Source organism: Salmo salar, chromosome 26 (genome assembly GCF_965601325.2).
Source record: "Salmo salar chromosome 26, fSalSal1, whole genome shotgun sequence".
NCBI lineage: Eukaryota > Metazoa > Chordata > Actinopteri > Salmoniformes > Salmonidae > Salmo > Salmo salar.
The window spans coordinates 3,365,549-3,387,699 of NC_138316.1; the positions used below are offsets into that span (position 1 = coordinate 3,365,549).

General features: G+C 40.7%; 1 protein-coding gene across 3 annotated transcripts in view; it reads left to right on the plus strand.

The window, feature by feature from the left end:
• The first annotated feature begins 955 nt into the window (after positions 1–955).
• The window catches only part of cep120 (centrosomal protein 120), a 64,008-nt gene continuing 42,812 nt past the window's right edge, over positions 956–22,151 (plus strand). For 2 of the 3 annotated variants that reach the window (XM_014174901.3, XM_014174903.3), the window contains exons 1-9: positions 956–1,399; positions 1,873–2,029; positions 2,206–2,320; positions 7,024–7,168; positions 9,019–9,167; positions 18,303–18,500; positions 18,725–18,949; positions 19,172–19,412; positions 19,738–19,912. In XM_014174901.3, the coding sequence (XP_014030376.3) occupies positions 1,351–1,399; positions 1,873–2,029; positions 2,206–2,320; positions 7,024–7,168; positions 9,019–9,167; positions 18,303–18,500; positions 18,725–18,949; positions 19,172–19,412; positions 19,738–19,912 (1,454 nt within the window). In that variant the 5' untranslated portion in view covers positions 956–1,350. The remainder of the gene's footprint in view (positions 1,400–1,872; positions 2,030–2,205; positions 2,321–7,023; positions 7,169–9,018; positions 9,168–18,302; positions 18,501–18,724; positions 18,950–19,171; positions 19,413–19,737; positions 19,913–22,151) is intronic. The other variant, XM_014174904.3, reaches the window with a different exon arrangement.

Here is a 22,151-nt window from a genome sequence, read left to right on the forward strand (position 1 = left end):
GGTATCGCCCTTTCGTCCGTCTCTCGCTCATTAATGACTGAAACGAAATTACCATAATTACCAAATGCCATAGTTTGTACATCTCAATTGTAAGTAGGAACCACATTTCTACATCTCAATTGTAAGTAGGAACCACATTTGTTTAAGCAAGTCAGCCATATTAGCTAAGTTTTTTAAGGCATTAAAATGAGGCGGAATGAACTGTAGCAGTGGTAAGGTGTTGGGGCAGCTTTATGTAGGCACCGTTTGTCACCGTTATAGTGCAATTAATGTATTTGTTTAGTGTTGTGGCTTTGCTGGCATGCATCCCATTTTTGTTTGCCCCACCAAGATGTACATACTAAAATCGCCACTGCCAAAATCTCAATTTATTCTTGAGGTAAATCTATTTCGTACCACCAGCGGGATTCCCTTCAGCCTCAACAGGCTGGTGAAGCGAGCCAATCAGAAGAGGGTTTACCAGCGCTGTAAACTGACCAATCAGCGAAGCGGAGTAGCAGAAAATTCTGTGGGAAGTTTTAGTTTCAACTAATTTATGCCCGATGTCCACAAGTTCAATATATCCGTCCTTGATGCACATGTGCCTCGCAAGGCTGCAGAAAGGTTTGCAGCATTGATACGGTCATTTTCGCTGTATTCGACCAAAGCGTCGATAACCACCGGGATCTCCATGCTAAAAATGTTGCATGGAGACACATTGCCAATATGATTGGATTACCTGGTTAGTTGAATGTGAAATAATTAGCTGGAAAGTGGAAGATAGGTGCTGGCAATTAGCTAAACGATCTAGCAAAGTGTTTGGCTTTGTAGTTAGCTGGCTTGACTGTTTTATGAACGTCTGTTTGTAACAATGCACGAGTTGAAAATACAGAATTCTTGCGGTATACAGAACGCACCGCAGCATCACCAACCCAGCGTTGCGGACTGCTTCATTAACAATAAGACTTCCGCCGGAAGACAAATAGTTTGAGCAACTTCTGGATGAGACTTTATGCGATTCTGCAAATGTAACGAAACGGAGGAGGACCTACCTGAATGTGTCCGATATAAACTCTCGTTTTCGTTCCAAAACGTTTTCCGTTTGGAGTAAACGGTTGCTACAGACGAAACGTTTTGCAACATAATCGGCGTAATGAATACACCCGAGGTCTCATTCGACACTTCCGATTTTGAACGAAAGGGGTGGCGGCAATTAATAACAACAAAGCGGGGTGTGCAACGGGCAGACAGACTCTCCCTGGTGAAACATATTTCTGACAGCCATTGCTAGATACGTCTAGCAAGACAACCAGAAACACTTTATTAAAAAAATAAAGCTAGCTAGCCCGTCTAACTTACACAAATGCCATTATGTCATCGAAGTCCGACCAACTTCTCATCGTGGTGTCCATTCTTCAAGGTAACGTTTGGTCAAAGTCAATCCGTCTTGTGTTTTCTTTATTTACTAGGCTAGTTATCTAACATTAGTACGAAAATATTTACTAAGCGTATGTATTGTAGCTAACGTCAGCCCAAAGATACTGGTAGCTAGCTAGCTAGCTCATTTTCTCACTTTTATTTCTGCAACGTTAACGTAGCTAACTAACGTTAGCTAGTTAGCTATCTTGTAACTAGTTAGCGAGTACATTACGGTGATGGTTAGTTAACGTCAGCTAGTTAGCTAGTTAGCTATCTTGTAACTAGTTAGCGAGTACATTACGGTGATGGTTAGTTAACGTCAGCTAGTTAACTGTTAAATCTAGCTAGCTGATAAGCTTCTTATTGAAATGGTTGGTTAGATGGCTAGCCATGGTGTACATTTAGCTAAGCACATTATTATATGCCACAGAGGCTACAAGCATGTCTGTTTGAAATATATTTTGCTCGACCCAGGTCGTCAATTCCCAAAGAGCCAGCGCCACAACCTTATAGTACATGCAAAGTTTGATGGAGAGCAGTTGGCTACAGACCCTGTTGATCACAAGGAGCAGCCTCAGTTCTGCACAGAGTTGGCCTGGGAACTTGATCGCAGGACCCTGCACCAACACAGGTCATTCATAACTACATACCTTCTCTCTAGATACTATTGATGCCCCGTTACTTAATTTTACTTTCATGATGGTTCATTTCCCTGCAGTTATGCACTTTGATTGCTGATGCGCTAGGCTACTACTAGTACACATGCATGCAACTGAAGATTGTAATGTCAATGTTCTGTACCCCCAGACTCCAGCGCACACCCATCAAACTACAGTGCTATGCTGTTGATACAACCACATCTGTGAAAGAGTGTGTTGGATATATTATTCTTGATTTAAGATCTGTGCAAGAAATCAAACAGGTGAGCTCCTCCGGTGTTCTCTGAATATTGCTATTCAAGATGTTAGCTATCAATGTGATACCGGCTTTTTGTTAATTACGTTTCATATGTTGAAGATAAATTGTATCTGTCACATGCTTCGTCAAAAACAGGTGTAGACTAACAGTGAAATGCCTACTTATGGGTCCTTTTCCAACTATGCAGAGTTGAATAAATAGAAATAGTGTCATGAGGACTAAATACACAGACAATAACGAGTAAATGTAACATGGCTGTATACAGGGAGTACCAGTACCGAGTCGATGTGTAGGGGTAAAAGGTAGTGGTAGGTATGGGGTAAGTGAGTAGGCAACATGATCGATAATAGACAGGAGCAGCGTATGTGGTGTGTGTATGGCGTCAGTATGCATATGTATTGGGATGTGAGTGTGTGGGTAGAGTCCAGTGTGTTCCTAGTCAGTGCAAAAGACGGTAAGTCCAGGTAGCCATTTGATTAGCTATTTAGCAGTCTTGTTTAGTAGTCTTATGGCTTGAGGCTAGAAGCTTTTCAGGGTCCTGTTGGTTCCAGACTTTGTGCACTGGTACAGCTTGTCATGCGGTTGCTTGGGTGACTGGAGTCTTGGACAATTTTTTTGGGGGGGCCTTCATCTGACACCAACCACCTGGTGTAGAGGTCCTGGATGGTACCCTCTATAGTAGAGGTCGACTGATTAATTAATCGGAATGGCCGATTTCAAGTTTTCATAACAATCGGTAATCAGCATTTTTGGACGCCGATTACATTGCATTCCACGAGGAGACTGCGTGGCAGGCTGACTACCTGTTATGCAAGTGCAGCAAGGAGCCAAGATAAGGTGCTAGCTAGCATTAAACTTATCTTATAAAAAACTATCTTAACATAATCACTAGTTAACTACACATGGTTGATGATATTACTAGTTTATCTAGCTTGTCCTGCGTTGCATATAATCGATTCGGTGCCTGTTAATTTATCATTGAATCACAGCCTACTTCGCCAAACGGGTGATTTAACAAGCGCATTTGTGAAAAAGCACTGTCGTTGCACCAATGTGTACCTAACCATAAACATCGATGCATTTCTTAAAATCAATACACAAGTATATATTTTTAAACCTGCATATTTAGTTAATATTGCCTGCTAACATTAATTTCTTTTAACTAGGGAAATTGTCACTTCTCTGCGTTCTGTGCAAGCAGAGTCAGGGTATATGCAGCAGTTTGGGCCGCCTGGCTCGTTGCGAACTGTGTGAAGACCATTTCTTCCTAACAAAGACCGTAATTAATTTGCCAGATTTGTACATAATTATGACATAACATTGAAGGTTGTGCAATGTAACAGCAATATTTAGACTTAGGGATGCCACCCATTAGATAAAATACGGAACGGTTCCGTATTTCACTGAAAGAATAAACGTTTTGTTTTCGAAATGATCGTTTCCGGATTTGACCATATTAATGACCCAAGGCTTGTATTTCTGTGTGTTATTATATTTAAGGATGATTTGATCGAGCAGTCTGACTGAGCGGTGGTAGGCAGCAGCAGGCTCATAAGCGTTCATTCAAACAGCACTTTCCTGCATTTGCCAGCAGCTCTTCGCTGTGCTTCAAGCATTGCGCTGTTTATGACTTCAAGCCTATCAACTCCCAAGATTAGGCTGGCAATACTAAATACTAATCTTATGTCTGAAGAATGTACAAAGTTAGCTTGAACACTTGAAAGTCTATATTTTGACAGAATGTCACATAACATACTGTATGTGGATTGTGTAAATTCTGTCTTTTTATACATGCATACAGTGCATTCAGAAAGTATTCGGACCCCTTGACTTTTTCCCACATTTTGTTACATTACAACCTTATTCTAAAAATGTTTTTCCCCCCTTTTCAATCTACACATAATACCCCATAATGACAAAGCAAAAACAGGTTTTTAGAAATTGTAGCAAATTTATAAAGAAATAGGAAATATCATATTTACATAAGTATTCAGACCCTTTACTCAGTACTTTGTTGAAGCAGCTTTGGCAGTGATTACAGCCTAGAGTCTTCTTTGGTATGACGCTACAAGCTTGGCACACCTGTATTTGGGGAGTTTCTCCCATTTTTCTCTGCAGATCCTCTCAAGCTCTATCAGGTTGGATGGGGAGCGTCGCTACACAGCTATTCTCAGGTCTCTCCAGAGATGTTCGATCGAGTTCAAGTCCGGGCTTTGGCTGGGCCACTCAAGGACATTGAGACTTGTCCCGAAGCCACTCCTGTGTTGTCTTGGCTGTGTGCTTCGGGTCGTTGTCCTGTTGGGAGGTGAACCTATGGCCCCGTCTGAGGTCCTGAGTACTCTGGAGCAGGTTTTCATCAAGGATTTCTCTACTTTGCTCTGTTCATCTTTCCCTTAATCCTGACTGGTCTCCCAGTCCCTGCCACTGAAAAACATCCCCACAGCATGATGCTGCCGCCACCATGCTTCACCATCGGGATGGTGTCAGCTTTCCTCCAGACATGACGCTTGGCATTCAGGCCAAATAGTTCAATCTTTGTTTCATCAGACCAGAGAATCTTGTTTCTCATGGACAGAGTCCTTTAGGTGCCTTTTGGCAAACTCCAAGCGGGCTGTCATGTGCCTTTTACTGTTTGGCCACTCTACCATAGAGGCCTGATTTAGTGGAGTGGTGCAGATATGGTTGTCCTTCTGGAAGGTTCTCCTATCTCCACAGAGGAACTCTTGAGCTCTGTCAGAGTGACCATTGGGTTCTTGGTTACCTCCCTGACCAAGGCCCTTCTCCCTTAATTGCTCAGAGCAAACTTTTTCCATTTATGGATGATGGAGGTCACTTTGTTCTTGGGGACCTTCAATTCTGCCAAAACAATTTTGGTACCCTTCCCCAGATCTGTGCCTCGACACAATCCTTTCTCTGAGTTCTACGGACAATTCCTTCGACCTCATGGCTTGGTTTGTGCTCTAACATGCACTGCCAACTGTGGGACCTTTTTATATAGAGCGGTGTGTGCCTTTCCAAATCATGTCCAATTAATTGATTACACCACAGGTGGACTTCAAGGAAGTTGTTGAAACCTCTCAAGGATGATCAATGGAAACAGGATGCACCTGAGCTCAATTTCGTGTCTCATAGCAAATAGTCTGAATACTTGTGTAAAGATTTACATTTTCAAAATTGTTTCAACCTGTTTTCGCTTTGTCATAATCGGGTATTGTGTGTAGATTGCTGAGAATTGTTTTATTTAATACATTACAGCCTTATTCTAAAATGTGGAAAAAGTTAAGGGGTCTGAATACTTTGCCGACTGCATTGTGTGTGTGTGTGTGCGATATACAGTACCAGTAGAACATTTTAAAATATGTACTATTTTCTACATTGTACAATAATAGTGAAGACATAAACTATGAAATAACACGCATGGAATTGTGTAGTAACCCAAAACGTCAATGTTTTATATTCTTTGCCCTTTGCCTTGAGGACAGCTTTGCACACTCTTGGCATTTTCTCAACCAGCTTCATGAGGTAGTCACCTGGAATGCATTTCAATTAACAGGTGTGCCTTGTTAATTTGTGGAATTTCTTTCCTCAATGCGTTTTGAGTCAATCAGTTGTGACAAGGTAGGAGTGGTATGCAGAAGAAAAAACCATGAAGCGCTATGATGAAACTGGCTCTGAGGACAGCCACAGGAAAGGAAGACCCACAGTTCATTAGAGTTAACTGCACTTCAAATTGCAGCCCAAGTAAATGCTTGACAGAGTTCAAGTAACAGACACATGTCAACATCAACTGTTCAGAGGAGACTGCATGAGTCAGGCCTTCATGGTTGAATTGCTGCAGAGAAACCACTACTAAAGGACACCAATATGAAGAGACTTGCTTGGGCCAAGAAACACAAGCAATGGACATTAGACCGGTTGAAATCTGTCCGTTGGCCTGGAGTCCAAATTTGAGATTTTTGGTTCCAACCGCCGTATCTTTGTGACGCAAGTAGGTGAACAGATTATATCCGTTTGTGTGGTTCCCACCTTGAAGCATGGAAATGTGGTTGTCCTTTGCTGGTGACACTGGTTTATTTAGAGTTTAAGGCACACTTAACCAGCATGGCTACCACAGTATTCTGCAGCGATACGCCATCTCTTCTGGTTTGTGCTTAGTGGGACATTCGTTTGTTTTTCAACATGACAATGACCCAAAACACCTCCAGGCTGTGTAAGGGCTTTTTGACCAAGAAGGAGAGTGATGGAGTGCTGCATCAGATGACCTGGCCTCCACAATCACCAATTTCAGATGGTTTGGATTGAGTTGTACCGCAGAGTGAAGGAAAAGCAGCCAACAATTGCTCAGCATATTTGGGAACTCCTTCAAGACTGTTGGAAAAGCATTCCAGGTGAAGCTGGTTGAGAGAATGCCAAGAGTGCAAAGCTGTCATCAAGGCAAAGGGTGGCTACTTTGAAGAATCTAAAATATAAACACTTTTTCGGTTACTATGCGATTCCATATGTGTTATTTCATAGTTTTGATGTATTCACTATTATTCTACAATGTGTCCAAACTTTTGACTGGTACTGTGTGTCTATCTGTATGTTTTTTATGTTTTTTTATTTTTTTTGTGCCAGCACAATTTCACCAAGTCAAATTCCTGAACATACAAATGTATTTGACGAATAAAGGGGATTCTGATGAGACTTGTTTCATTTTGTCACCAGGCTCCTAAATGGTATCCCTTACTAAGCAGCAAATACACCAAGTTGAAGCCAGCCATTCTGCTCACCATTGTACTGGAGAATGACACCAAACAAACAGAGCTGTCAATAGAACGATTCAAGGCCAAAAAAGCACCACCAAGACGAGGTGAGGAGTGTCTTCATAGGATGTGTCCCAAATGACACCCGTTTTCCTACATGGTGCTCTCTGGTCAAAGGACTCTCATCAAAAGAAGTGCACTGTATAGGGAATTGGGTGCCATTTGGGATGCACAAATACGGTGCCTTGCAAAAGTATTCACCCCCTTGGCATTTTTCCTATTTTGTTGCCTTACAACCTGGAATTAAAATAGATTTTTTGGGGGGGTTGTAATCATTTGATTTACACAACATACCTACCACTTTGAAGATGTAAAATATTTGTTGTGAAACAAACAAGAAATAAGAAAAAAAACAGAACTTGCATAACTATTCACCCCCCATCCCCCAAAAAAGTCAATACTTTGTAGAACCACCTTTTGCAGCAATTACAGCTGCAAGTCTCTTGGGGTATGTCTCTATAAGCCTGGCATATCTAGCCACTGCGATTTTTGCCCATTCTTCAAGGCAAATCTGTTCCAGCTCCTTGAAGTAGGATGGGTTCTGCTGGTGTTCAGCAATCTTTAAGTCATACCACAGATTCTCAATTGGATTGAGGTCTGGGCTTTAACTATGCAGTTCCAAGACATTTAAATGTTTCCCCTTAAACCACTCAAGTGTTGCTTTAGCAATATGCTTAGGGTCAATGTCCTACTGGAAGGTGAACCTCTCTCCCAGTCTCAAATCTCTGGAAGACTGAAACAGGTTTCCATCAAGAATTTCCCTGTATTTAGTGCCATCCTTCAATTCTGACCAATTTCCCAGTCCCTGCCGATGGAAAACATCCCCACAACATGATGCTGCCACCACCATGCTTCACTGTGGGGATGGTGTTCTTAGGGTTATGAGAGGTGTTGGGTTTGCACCAGACATACCATTTTCCTTCATGGCCAAAAAGCTCAATTTTAGACTCATCTGATTAGATCATTCTTCCATATGTTTGAGAAGTCTCCCACATTCCTTTTTGGCGAACGCCAAACGTGTTTGCTTATTTTTTTCTTTAAGCAATGTTTTTTTTTCTGGTCACTATTCCGTAAAGCCCAGCTCTGTGGAGTATACGGCTTAAAGTGTTCCTTTGGACAGATAGTCCAATCTCCGCTGTGGAGCTTTGCAGCTCCTTCAGGGTTATCTTTGGTCTCTTTGTTGTCTCTCTGATTAATGCCCTCCTTGCCTGGTCTGTGAGTTTTAGTGAGCGACCCTCTCTTGGCAGGTTTGTTGTCATATTCTTGAAAAAAAATTAAATAATGGATTTAAGGGTGCTCCGTGGGATGTTCAAAGATTTTGATTTTTTTTATAACCCTACCCTGACCTGTTTGGAGAGCTCCTTTGTCTTCATGGTGCCGCTTGCTTGGTGGTACCCCTTGCTTACTGGTGTTGCAGACTGGGGCCTTTCAGAACGTGTGTGTGTGTGTGTGTGTGTATGTATGTATGTATGTGTGTGTATATATAAAATCTACTGAGATCATGTGACACTTAGATTGCACACAGGTGGACTTTTATTTAACTAATTATGTGACTTCTGAAGGTAATTGGTTACACCAGATCTTATTTTGGGGCTTCATAGCAAGGAGGGTGAATACATATGCACGCACCACTTTTAATATTTATTTATACATTTTTTTTAAACAAGTTTTTTCCATTTCACACAAAATAGTCCAAATTTGTGAGGTATGTCCATTACATGAATTCCAAATAAAAATCAATTTAAATTACAGGTTGTAATGCAACAAAATAGGAAAAACGCCAAGGGGGATGAATACTTTTGCAAGACAATGTAGATAAGTTATAATATATTACTTGAACACGTTTGGGAGATTTGGCTATATTTGGTGTTTTAACAACTGTCACCTGTTTTTGTAGGTTCTCCTGTGTTGAGTAACCTTTTGCCAGAGAAACTAGAGGCTGTTCTAAAAGAGGATGAAGGATATCACCAGATTGGACATCAAGATTATTGCACTGACTTGTTTGTTTTGTCTGTTACTGTGGCCTTTGCTACCAAGCTTGAACAGGTAAAGAGCTTCTTCACAAGCATTGTGTAAACATATATGTAGTAATTACTTTTCAATAGCTAGGTTTCCATCCAATTGGCAATAGATTTTCATGCAAATATTCTATAATCTGCATAAAAACAGTATGCACATTTTCCCACCAGAGATGTTTCCATCAAATGTTCTTGTTGCTGTACGTGATGGTGTAGTGCACATAAAAATACTTTTTGTGGCTAAATTCCCATGTATCAAATAGAAATACAAGTTAAATAGGTTTCCATCACATTTAACTACTGAAGGTTTCTCACAAAAATTTTTGCTTTATAGACCGAGTGTGCCCACTCTGGTATTGGCATGTGCGTTCTAGCCACTAGTGCTATCTGCATGCTGTTGGCTATAGCACATGTATAGCATACATGATGATATTTATTATTATTATATATTGACAAAGAGCAAGATAATTTCTTTGGTCAAACGGCAGCAAAGCATCGATGATCGTGTCACCAGAATAAGATCCTCGATATTTATTGGAAAGTAGCATCATAACTTATTTAATCTGTAGCCTAATAAACTGCATTGTTTCCCCGAGTCATAGTGGGAAGACCACACAGGTCGTCATGTGACTCCAAGTTTACTTCGATATGATGGTTATGTCAATATTTGCGCATAAACTTTTCCACCTGCATGTCTTGCAAAAATAATTTTGCTGACACAAAAAGATCACACCATGTCTAGCATATTTTGTTTTGTCGACATTTGAAAAGTTTCCATCAGGCCGGTCATAAATTGTTTGACATGTGCTTTACTTGCATAAAGGTTTCGCGGAAACCTGGTTAATATAAACTTCCTTTTAATCTGTCTGTCTGCATATTTCAAGACATGCCATAAGGCGCTGTAGTGAGATACCCAATGGGCTGGACGATTCTATTCTCATCACCAATGTTCCCTCAAATCTTTTGGGGCACTGAGCAAATTTGTCTTATGAGCGGAATCTTGAGAATTTTGTGCAACTTCCGGCGCATGTTTAGAGTAAACACTGAGGTTGAACCCTTACAGTTTTAGACAGTAGCCAATATGCTTTGTAATGTATGATGCGAGAAACCACTTTTACAAAATAACATTGAATTATTATTACCATTCAGAGAGGTTGACTATGTTGGCTACCCCTCTGCCTATTTGCAAATTCAAGCCTGTCTCAAAGTGCAACACTGCCTCTTTTTAAGATATAAGATTTTTATCTGACTGGCTTTACAAAGACAGCTTGAAATGAAGCGTACATGCTTTGTGCTCTTGTAGGAAGCAGTAATGTAACGGTTGTCGTACGTAGTGGACCAAGGCGCAGCGGGTTGAGTGCTCATAATGACTTTTATTGAACACAAATTAAACAAGAAAACAATCAGGATTGCAGGCTAAAACACACAGCTATGCAACCACAACTTCCCACAAAGGGACAGGTAAAAGAGGGCTACCTAAGTATGACTCTCAATCAGCAACAACGATGTACAGCTGTTCCTGATTGAGAGCCATACCAGGCCAACACAAAGAAATACACAACATAGAAAACCATAGAAATACAAAACAAGAACATTACCCAAAAACCCCGGAACACATAAATCAAACACCCCTCTTACATAAATACATATCCCATTAAACCCCGAACCACATAAAACAAATACCCCCTGCCACGTCCTGACCAAACTACAATAACCAATAACCCCTTATACTGGTCAGGACGTGACAAGTAACTCCCCGTTGCTGACATATACTTATCTATAACTTGGCTAAGAACTCACTAACTAGCAAAGAATATCCACAAATGTGCACACCCAGATCTTAACTGATCTGAAAAGCGCATTCACTCGCAGATGATTGAAAGATCACTTTTGGGCTACCCCCGCCAGAGGAATTCTACTCCGTTGCTCTCTGGCTCTGCCTACAACAAAATCACGAACTAAATCCTGCAAAGTTATATTTGTTTTGGTTTATTGCATTGAAAATGGGCTGATTTATAATGTTGATTCGATCAAAGAAAGTGTTGATCTATGTAGTGAAACTAATGGGATGTAGTTCAATTTCTTGCGTCTCTGCAAAGCATGGCATTTTTTTTTCGCGGTGGCTTAGAGGGAACATTGCGCATCACTCATCTTGAAAAAATATACTATATGCTAAAAACTTGGAAATCAATCAATGCAGGCACTAGGGATGGTGGTGTGAGCATGCTGGTCTGGGCAGATGAGATTAAGTCGTAGTTTGTGTGTCTAAGTTGTTCGCATATGCAGTACCTTCAGAAAATATTTATACCTCTTGACTTATTCCATATTTTGTTGTTACTCCCTGAATTCAAAATTCGTTAAATATATTTTTTTCCTCACCCATCTACCCCATAATGACAAAGTGAAACATGAATATGAAACACAGAAACATCTATTTTACATAAGTATTCACACCCCTGAGTCAATAGTTTGTAGAAGCACCTTTGGGGTAAGTCTCTAAAAGCTTTCCACATCTGGATTGTGCAACGTTAGCACAATTATTATTTTCAAAATTCTTCAAGCTCAGTCAAATTGGTTGTTGATCATTGCTAGACAACCATTTTTTAGGTCTTGCCATAGAATTCCAAGTAGATTTAAGTCAAAACGGTAACTTGGCCACTCAGGAACATTCACTGTCTTCTTGGTAAGAAACTCCAGTGTAGATTTGGGCCTTGTGTTTTAGAACAATGTGGCAGTGTGGCGAGCCTTATTCTGGTCAGAATATGATAATTAGGGCCCTCACGGAATCCAGGCATTAAAACGAAATTCATTGATATTACATTTTTTATTGACCTTAAAGGAAAGACCCTCCCAAAAACAATGTTTTGGTATTTGTCATTAGTCCATTGTTGACATGGTCCCAAAATGTTTTGCTTGTTGGAAATCAAAAAATGCATCATAAGGCGGTGATTTCTGTATTTTGAAAGTTACATACTTTTGTATGAATCATGTATGTGGACACCCCTTCAAATTAGTGTATTCGGCTATTTCGGCCACACCCGTTGCTGACAGGTATGTAAAATCGAGCACACCGCCATGCAATCTCCATAGAGAAACATCGACAGTAGAATGGCCTTACCGAAGAACTCATAGGATGCCACCTTTCCAACAAGTCAGTTCGTCAAATTTCTGTCTTGCTAGCGCTTCCCCGGTCAACTGTAAGTGCTGTTATTGTGAAGGGGAAACGTGTAGGAGCAACAACTGCTCAGCCGAGAAGTGGTACGCCAGAGAAGCTCACAGAATGGGACTGTAGCTCATAAAAAATCGTCTGTCCTCGGTTGCAACACTCACTATCGAGTTCCAAACTGACTCTGGAAGCAATGTCAGCACAATAACTGTTTTTCGGGAGCCTTATGAAATGGGTTTCTATGGCCGAGCAGCCGCATACATGCCTAAGATCATCATGAGCAATGCTAAGCGTCGGCTGGAGTGGTGTATCACTCTCTGGAGTGATGGAGTGATGAATCACGCTTAACCGTCGTCTGGCAGTCTGACAGACAAATCTGGGTTTGTTGGATGCCAGGAGAACTAGAGGTCGACCGATAATGATTTTTCGATACCGATTATTGGAGGACCAAAAAAGCTGATGCCGATTTAAAATAAAAAAAAATGTGTATTTTTTTCCCCCGTTTTTATTTAATTTATTTACTTTTATTGGGTTTTTTTTTTATTGGGTTTTTTATATATATTTTTTTATATATATATATTTTTTGTAATAATGACAATTACAACAATACTGAATTAACACTTATTTTAACTTAATATAATACATGAATAAAATCAATTTAGCCTCAAATAAATAATGAAACATGTTCAATTTGGTTTAAATAATGCAAAAACAAAGGGTTGGAGAAGAAAGTAAAAGTGCCATGTAAAAAAGCTAACGTTTAACCTCTCTAGGGTCGGCGGGACGAAATCGTCCCACCTACGTAACAGCCAGTGGAATCCTGTGGCGCGTTATTCAAATACCTTAGAAATGCTATTACTTCAATTTCTCAAACATATGACTATTTTACACCATTTTAAAGACAAGACTCTCGTTAATCTAACCACACTGTCCGATTTCAAAAAGGCTTTACAACGAAAGCAAAACATTAGATTATGTCAGCAGAGTACCCAGCCAGAAATAATCAGACACCCATTTTTCAAGCTAGCATATAATGTCACATAAATCCAAACCACAGCTAAATGCAGCACTAACCTTTGATGATCTTCATCAGATGACACACCTAGGACATTATGTTATACAATACATGCATGTTTTGTTCAATCAAGTTCATATTTATATCAAAAACCAGCTTTTTACATTAGCATGTGACATTCAGAACTAGCATACCCCGCGCAAACTTCCGGTGAATTTACTAAAAATTTACTAAATTACTCACGATAAACGTTCACAAAAAGCATAACAATTATTTTAAGAATTATAGATACAGAACTCCTCTATGCACTCGATATGTCCGATTTTAAAATAGCTTTTCGGTGAAAGCACATTTTGCAATATTCTCAGTAGATAGCCCGGCATCACAGGGCTAGCTATTTAGACACCCAGCAAGTTTAGCACTCACCAAAGTCAGATTTACTATAAGAAAAATGTTATTACCTTTGGTGTTCTTCGTCAGAATGCACTCCCAGGACTTCTACTTCAATAACAAATGTTGGTTTGCGTCAAAATAATCCATAGTTATATCCAAACAGCGGCGTTTTGTTCGTGCATTCAAGACACTATCCGAATGGTAAAGAAGGGTGATGAGCACGACGCATTTCGTGACAAAAAATTCTAAATATTCCATTACCGTACTTCAAAGCATGTCAACCGCTGTTTAAAATCAATTTTTATGCCATTTTTCTCGTAAAAAAGCGATAATATTCTGACCGGGAATCTGCGTTTAGGTAAAAAGACGAAAGAAAATAAAGCATGGGGTCGACTCGTGCACGCGCCTAAGCCCATTGTCCTCTGATCGGCCACTTGCCAAAAGCGCAAATGTGTTTCAGCCTGGGGCTGCCTCGATATCATTCAGCTTTTTCCCGGGCTTCTGAGAGCCTATGGGAGCCGTAGGAAGTGTCACGTTACAGCAAAGATCCTCAGTCTTCAATAAAAAGAGCCAAGATGAAGAAGAACTTGTCAGACAGGCCACTTCCTGTTCAGAATCTTCTCAGGTTTTTGCCTGCCATATGAGTTCTGTTATACTCACAGACACCATTCAAACAGTTTTAGAAAGTTTAGGGTGTTTTCTATCCAAAGCCAATAATTATATGCATATTCTAGTTTCTGGGCAGTAGTAATAACCAGATTAAATCGGGTACGTTTTTTATCCGGCTGTGTAAATACTGCCCCCTACCCCCAACAGGTTAAGTTCCTTGCTCAGAACATGAAAACATTTGAAAGCTGGTGGTTCCTTTTAACATGAGTCTTCAATATTCCCAGGTAAGAAGTTTTAGGTTGTAGTTATTATAGGACTATTTCTCTCTACGATTTGTATTTCATATACCTTTGACTATTGGATGTTCTTATAGGCACTTTAGTATTGCCAGTGCAACAGTATAGCTTCCGTCCCTCTCCTCGCTCCTACCTGGGCTCGAACCAGGAACACATCGACAACAGCCACCCTCGAAGCATCGTTACCCATGTAGAGCAAAGGGAACAACCACTCCCAAGTCTCAGAGCGAGTGATGTTTGAAATGCTATTAGCGCGCACCCGCTAACTAGCTAGCCATTTGACATCGGTTACACCAGCCTAATCGTGGGAGTTGACAGGCTTGAAGTCATAAACAGCGCAATGCATTGCGAAGGGCTGCTGGCAAAACGCACGAAAGTGCTGTTTGAATGAATGCTAACGAGCCTGCTAGTGCCTACCATCGCTCTGTCAGACTGCTCTATCAAATCATATACTTAATTATAACATAGCACACAAACACGAGCCTTAGGTCATTAATATGGTCAAATCCGGAAACTATCACATTTATTCTTTCAGTGAAATACGGAACCGTTCCGTATTTTATCTAACGGGTGGCATCCATAAGTCTAAATATTCCTGTTACATTGCACAACCTTCAATGTTATGTCATAATTACGTAAAATTCTGGCAAATTAGTTCGCAACGAGCCAGGCGGCCCAAACTGTTGCATATACCCTGACTCTGCGTGCAATGAACGGAAGAGAAGTGGCACAGTTTCACCTGGTTAATATTGCCTGCTAACCTGGATTTCTTTTACCTAAATATGCAGGTTTAAAAATATATACTTCTGTGTATTGATTTTAAGAAAGGCATTGATGTTTATGGATAGGTACAGTCGTGCAACGATTGTGCTTTTTTTTCGCAAATGCGCTTTTGTTAAATCATCCCCCGTTTGGCGAAGTCGGATGTCTTTGTTAGGAAGAAATAGTATTCACACAGTTCGCAACGAGCCAGACGGCCCAAACTGCTGCATATACCCTGACTCTGTTGCAGAGGTGACACATTTTCCCTAGTTAAAAGAAATTCATGTTAGCAGGCAATATTAACTAAATATGCAGGTTTAAAAATATATACTTGTGTATTGATTTTAAGAAAGACATTGATGTGTATGGTTAGGTACAAGTTCGAGCAACGACAGTCCTTTTTCACGAATGCGCACCGCATTGATTATATGCAACGCAGGACAGGCTAGATTACTACACATGGTTGATGATATTACTAGTTTAACTAGTGATTTATGATTGATTGTTTTTTATAAGATAAGTTTAATGCTAGCTAGCAACTTACCTTGGCTTCTTACTGCATTTGCGTAACAGGCAGGCTCCTCGTGGAGTGCAATGTAAAGCAGGTGGTTAGAGCGTTGGACTAGTTAACCGTAAGGTTGCAAGATTGAATCCCCAAGCTGACAAGGTAAAAATCTGTCAATCTGCCTCTGAACAAGGCAGTTAATCGACCGTTCCTAGGCCGTCATTAACTGACTTGCCTAGTTAAAAAATATTTATATAAAATGTAAAAAAAAAAATCGGCAAATCGGTGGCCAAAAATACCGATTACTGATTGTTATGAAAACTCGAAATCGTCCCGAATTAATCGGCCATTCCGATTAATCGGCCAACCTCTAAGGAGAACGCTACCTGCCCCAATAAATAGTGCCAACTGTAAAGTTCGGTGGAGGAGGAATAATGGTCTGGGGTGGTTTTTCATGGTTTGGGCTAGGCCCCTTAGTTACAGTGAAGGGAAATCTTAACGCTACAGCAAACAGTGACATTCTAATCTAGATGATTCTGTGCTTCCAACTTTGGGGCAGGCCCTTTCCTGTTTCAGCATGACAATATGCTGAAACATAGTGGGGGGGGGGGGGGGCAGGCCCGCCCCCCATGCACAAAGCGAGGTTAATACAGAAATGCTTTGTCAATCAGTGTGGAAGAACTTGACTGGCCTGCACAGAGCCCTGACCTCAACCCCATCTAACACCTTTGGGATGAATTGGAATGCTGACTGCGAGTCAGGCCTAATCCTTCAACATTTGTGCCCGACCTCCCTAATGCACCTGTGACTGAATGGAAGCAAGTCCCTGCAGCAATGTTCCAACATGTAGTGGAAAGCCTTCCCAGATGAGTGGAGGCTGTTTTATTTATAGCAGCAAACGGGGAACCAACTCCATATTAATGCCCATGATTTTGGAATGAGATGTTCGACGAGCAGGTGTTCACATACGCTACATGACGAAAGTTTCTTAACATGATTACTGACAAACAAAACATTTTCGGACTATATCAGCAATGGACTAATTAAACAAGTACCAGAATATGGGTGGAGTTTTCCTTTTTAATAGGGAATCAACTAAATGTATTTAATGTATTAATTTGCCCAAGTTTGTCATAAGACATTAAACAGAATGTATCAGTGATTTGTACTTCCTGCAACTTTTTGAAGAGGTGACGAGAATGCCCCTGTCTTTGTGCGTGTGTCTAATGAAAACAGTGCTAATGAAAACAGTCTTCCTTTCCCAAAGACCTTTTCAATTAAACGTTAACTACAAAGTTGCCTATGCTTGCCTGGCACAATTTTATGATTATTTTCATCAATCCGATGGGTATTTGTTTAGCAAATTTTACTATCATGTGGGCTACAAGCACTGCTAAACAGCAGCCTCTTGCTAGGTGTGAATTAAAAGGTAACTACACCCAAATATCAAAATTTCTCAGATTTCTTCCAGACCTCAAAAGCGGTCTACTGATGTGGTTTAAGTATTGTTGTGCATTTGGAACATCCATTTTAGTTTTTCTATAATAATAAAAAAAAATTAAGTGGATTTTGAAAGCGAAAACATAAAACAAATGGTTAAATGGAAACCTTATTTTTCAAGATAATGTGGGCTATGTGCTTTTTTTCTGTTTTAACCTCTTGAGCTGACGGCCTTGGAGCGATTTTTGCGTACGTCAATGCCTCGATAAAGTATAAAGAGGGCCATGAAGACTAGACTAGGCTTTCGAGTGGTGCCGCGGTCTAAGGCACTGCATCTGTGCTAGAAGCATCACTACAGACCCTGGTTTGATCCCGGGCTGTATCACAACCGGCCGTGATCGGAAGTCCCATAGGGTGGCCACAATTTGCCCAGCGTCGTCCGGGTTGGGGGGGGGGAGGGTTTGGCTGGGGTAGGCCGTCATTGTAAAATAAGACTTGCCTAGTTAAATAAATAAAAATAGGCCACCACCTTCTGCTACTCTATATACTTGTGGAAAACACTGAGAATTCAAAGAATACCGCAATGTACACTAATGCTGAAAATATTAACATAAACATTAGTCAAACTTGACCCCAGAATTTGAATATAAATTCAAAACAATAAGTCATGACTTTACGAAGGATTACCTGCTGCATTCAAACATTACCAACCTACTGCACTAGACTAAACTTGACTTGCGTCATCTGTTATCACTTGGTATTAAGGGATACACATGGTAATGCTTTCACTGATTGTATATAAAGGAAGATAGTTCCTAAATAATAGTGCTTGCTTTGTTATCCAACTGATCTTGTCCTTTGTCATCCTGTGAACACCGTTCATTGCTGCTCGCAGATAGATTTAAATATGTATTCTGAAGCTCATGCCGGTATTGCAGGTGTGCATTGACAGTGATTTGTTTGCTTGTGTATTTCAGTTGATTCCCAGTACGATGAAGCTGGTCGGTGAAGGGTCTGAGTTTTTCTTCTATTATACCCTGCTGGGTAATGACATCACCAGTGAACCTTTCCAAAACCTGATTAGCCCCAGCTTTGAGCCAGAGAGGGCCTCGGTCCGAATCCGCAGCAGTGATCCAGTTCTACTGGCCTTTCTCAGCCTGCAGCCCAGTCTTCAGGTGCTGTGCTATCTGTCATGCTCTCACATGCTAACGCAACGCAAATAGTTGCTTTGCTGGAGTGTCAACAAAGTCTGGTGTCATTATCATTTGATTTTTAATCAGATATAACATGACTCCCATAAAATGGTGACAGAAATATTGCAAAAAAGTTTCCTTCTTGCCATCAATGGAATCCGTTACACAGAGACACTAGTGTTTCATAATCGTATGTTTTGTCACAGGTCCACCTCTGCTGTGGGAACCACTCCCTTGGCAGCACAGAGGTCTCCCTGGCTGGCCTGGCTAAGAGCAGTGTGGACCTGGAGAAGCAGGTGGCCACAGTGGAGGGGGCCTTCATCCTCCAGCCTCCTAACCGAGCCAAGCAAAGCTTGCCTCCTGTCCCCATGGATCTGCAGCCCACTGTGGGGGTGTCCGTCACACTCAGGAGAGAGGCTCTCACTACTCCGGTAAAGAAAGGCCTACCTGACACATTGAGCTAATCACGGTTACTAACCTACTGATCTAATGTAATAGAATGTTTAATACCCTACTGCTGTAGGGCTCAATTACTTGGTAACTGTCTCTGATGTTGGTCGTCTCGATTTTGCATCATTGCAAATGACCGGAGGAACACTTTGATAAACTTTGACAGAGGTGGTTTCTCTCTGTCTCTCTCTGTGTGTTGGTAGGTGGGAGCTAATGCAGAGGGAGGAGATGGTCCTCTGATTCCACTGAAGACCGGGACTGTGGCGCACGTCCTCCCTCCATCTCCCCCTGCTGAAAAGTGGCCCCGAACTCCCTCACCTGGCATAAAGTCCCCCATTAAATCTCCCACGTCCCTAGCTGAGTCCCCTCCCAACCCCCTCACAGAAAGCGAGGCTGACAGCCTGCAGGTAGAAGCTGCCTTGCAGGCTCAACCTCTCCCAACTGGTAGGTGTTTGTTTGAGTGGGCTCTCATTCACATTCATTTGAACATTTTAGACCATTCCATTGGTCCTAAAGGGAAATCTCTGGGAGACGCATCACAAATGTGCCCCGTCTCAAGGGTTTGGCAGTAAAACCTGACCGCTTTAGTTCCACTTTTGGGAACCAACACAGTAGGCACACCCACCACACTTCCTCTAAAGGCTTCTTAGTCCCCGGTTAAGCTCAAGAATTATTCCATTTGAAAAGCTGCCGTTGCCTCTGAACAAGAAAGCCAGGATGAAAAGCACTAACATGTCTGTGGTTGTGTCTGTCTGACTTGGGCCTCCAGGTTCGGTCCTTTCCCCGTGCCAGGTGGAGGACGAGCCTGAAGGAGGCCTGTCCTCGGTCAGCGTCTCCGCACCAAAGATAGCCATCCCCTCCTCGGCACATCACTACTGTTTCTCCATGGACCTGCGCAGTGTCCGCAACCTAAACCTGGGCTTCCCCGTCAGCTGCACACTCCGGTAGAGTGATCATTACAGTTTTTGCTCTGTACTGAAAGTGCTCTATCCTGAAAACTTAACTGCTGAAATGCACAATTTTCTAGGATTGTATTAACAGTGGACTAATGAAAAAAATATTGAAAGATATTTGTGTAGTATTCCTTTAACAAGCCTTTGGTTTAGTCCAGTTATTCCCCCCTTCTTGGCACATTTTGAGATCTCGTTTTATCTCTTTATTTTTCTTGAAGTGTCCACTTTGATTCAGCTCGAAAATGTACATTCCATTCCTCCAATCATTCTTTCATACCACAAAATGTAAGCCACGTTACCATGTGGGTCATTCCAGCAATTCGGGGCCTTTCGAGAAGTGTAACTTGGTCAAAGAAACGTTTGCTTTCACAAAATGTTTACATTCTGGGCTCTATTTAACAAGCCCTACAGCAATGGTAAATCTTAGCGCTGGTGGTAGCGTTATAAGTTCAGGGGTTCGTCAAATCTTTTTGCTACTTTCACAACTGGAATTATGGGCACAGTAGCTGGCGCTGGTGCGAATGAGCTGGGTTTTGATGAATTAACAAGTTGTGGGTATGTCGAGGCTTGGCCCCTCACTAGCCAATCCGAACGTGCTCAATGGCGTAATACAGTTCTTTCAGAAAGTATTCACACCCCTTGACTTTTTCCACGTTTTGTTATGTTACAGCCTGAATTTAAAATTGATTACATTTATATTTTTTTGTCACTGGTCTACGTTGAATGCCCCATAATGTGGAATTGTTTTTTGAAATTCATATATATATATATATATTTATTTATTTATTCGTTTTTTTTATATTTATTTATTCGTTTTTTTTATTTTTTTATTAGTTTTTTATATTTATTTATTAGTTTTTTTTTATATTTATTTATTAGTTTTTTTTATATTTATTTATTAGTTTTTTTTATATTTATTTATTAGTTTTTTATATTTATTTATTTTTTATATTTTATATATTTTTTTACAAATGAAAAGCTGTAATGTCTTCAGTCAATTATTCAACCCCTTTGTTATTGCAAGCCTAAATAAGTTCAGGAGTAAACATTTGCTTAACAAGTCACATAACAAGGTGCATGGATTGACTCTGTGTACAATAGTAGTGTTTAACATGATTTTTGAATGACTACCTCATCTCTGTACCCCACACATGTAAGGTCCCTCAGTCAAGCAGTGAATTTCAAACACAGATTCAACCACAAAGACCAGAGAGGTTTTCCAATGCCTCAAAGAAGGGCACCTATTGGTAAAAATAAAAAAAGCAGACATTAAATATCCATTTGATCATGATGAAGTTATTAATTACACTTTGGATGGCGTGTCACTACAAAGATACAGGCGTCCTTTCTAACTTAGTTGCCGGAGAGGAAGGAAACAGCTCAGGGATTTCACTATGATGCCAATGTTGACATTAGAACATTTAGAGTTTAATGGCTGAGTTAGGGTTATAGGACATTGTAGTTACTTCACAATACCTATCTAATTCACAGAGTGAAAAGAAGGAAGGCTGTACAGAATACAATATTCCAAAACAAACACTAAGCCACTAAAGTAATACTGCAAAAATGGTGGCAAAGCAATGAACTTTTTGTCCTGAATACAAAGTGTTATGTTTGGGGCAAATACAAGCATAGTGGTGGCTGGTTCATGTTTATTCGTATGCTTGTAATCATTAAGGACTGGAAACTTCTTCAGGATAAAAAAAAACAAAACATAATAGAGCTAAGCACAGGCAAAATCCTAGAGGAAAACCTGGTTCAGTTTGCTTTCCACTGGCACTGGGAGATGAATTCACCTTTTAGCAGGACAATAACCTAAGACACAAGGCCACAATAACACTGGAGTTGCTTACCAAGAAAACAGTGGATGTTAGTTTTGACTTAAATCTACTTGAAAACATATGGCCAGACCTGAATGTTTGTCTAGCAATGATCCACCAATTTGACAAAGCTTGAAGAATTTTGAAAGGAATAATGGGCAAATGTTGCACAATCCAGGTGTGGAAAGCCCTTAGAAATGTACCCAGAAAGACTAGCAGCTGTAATCGCTGCCAAAGTGCTTCTACAAAATATTGACTTGGGTGTGAATACTTCTGTAAATTAGATATTTCTGTATTTCATTTTTAATAAATTGGCGAACATTTCGAAAAACGTTTTCACTTTGTCATTATGGGGTATTGTGTGTAGATGGACCCCCCCCCCCCCCCCCCCCCCAACCTATTTAATCAAT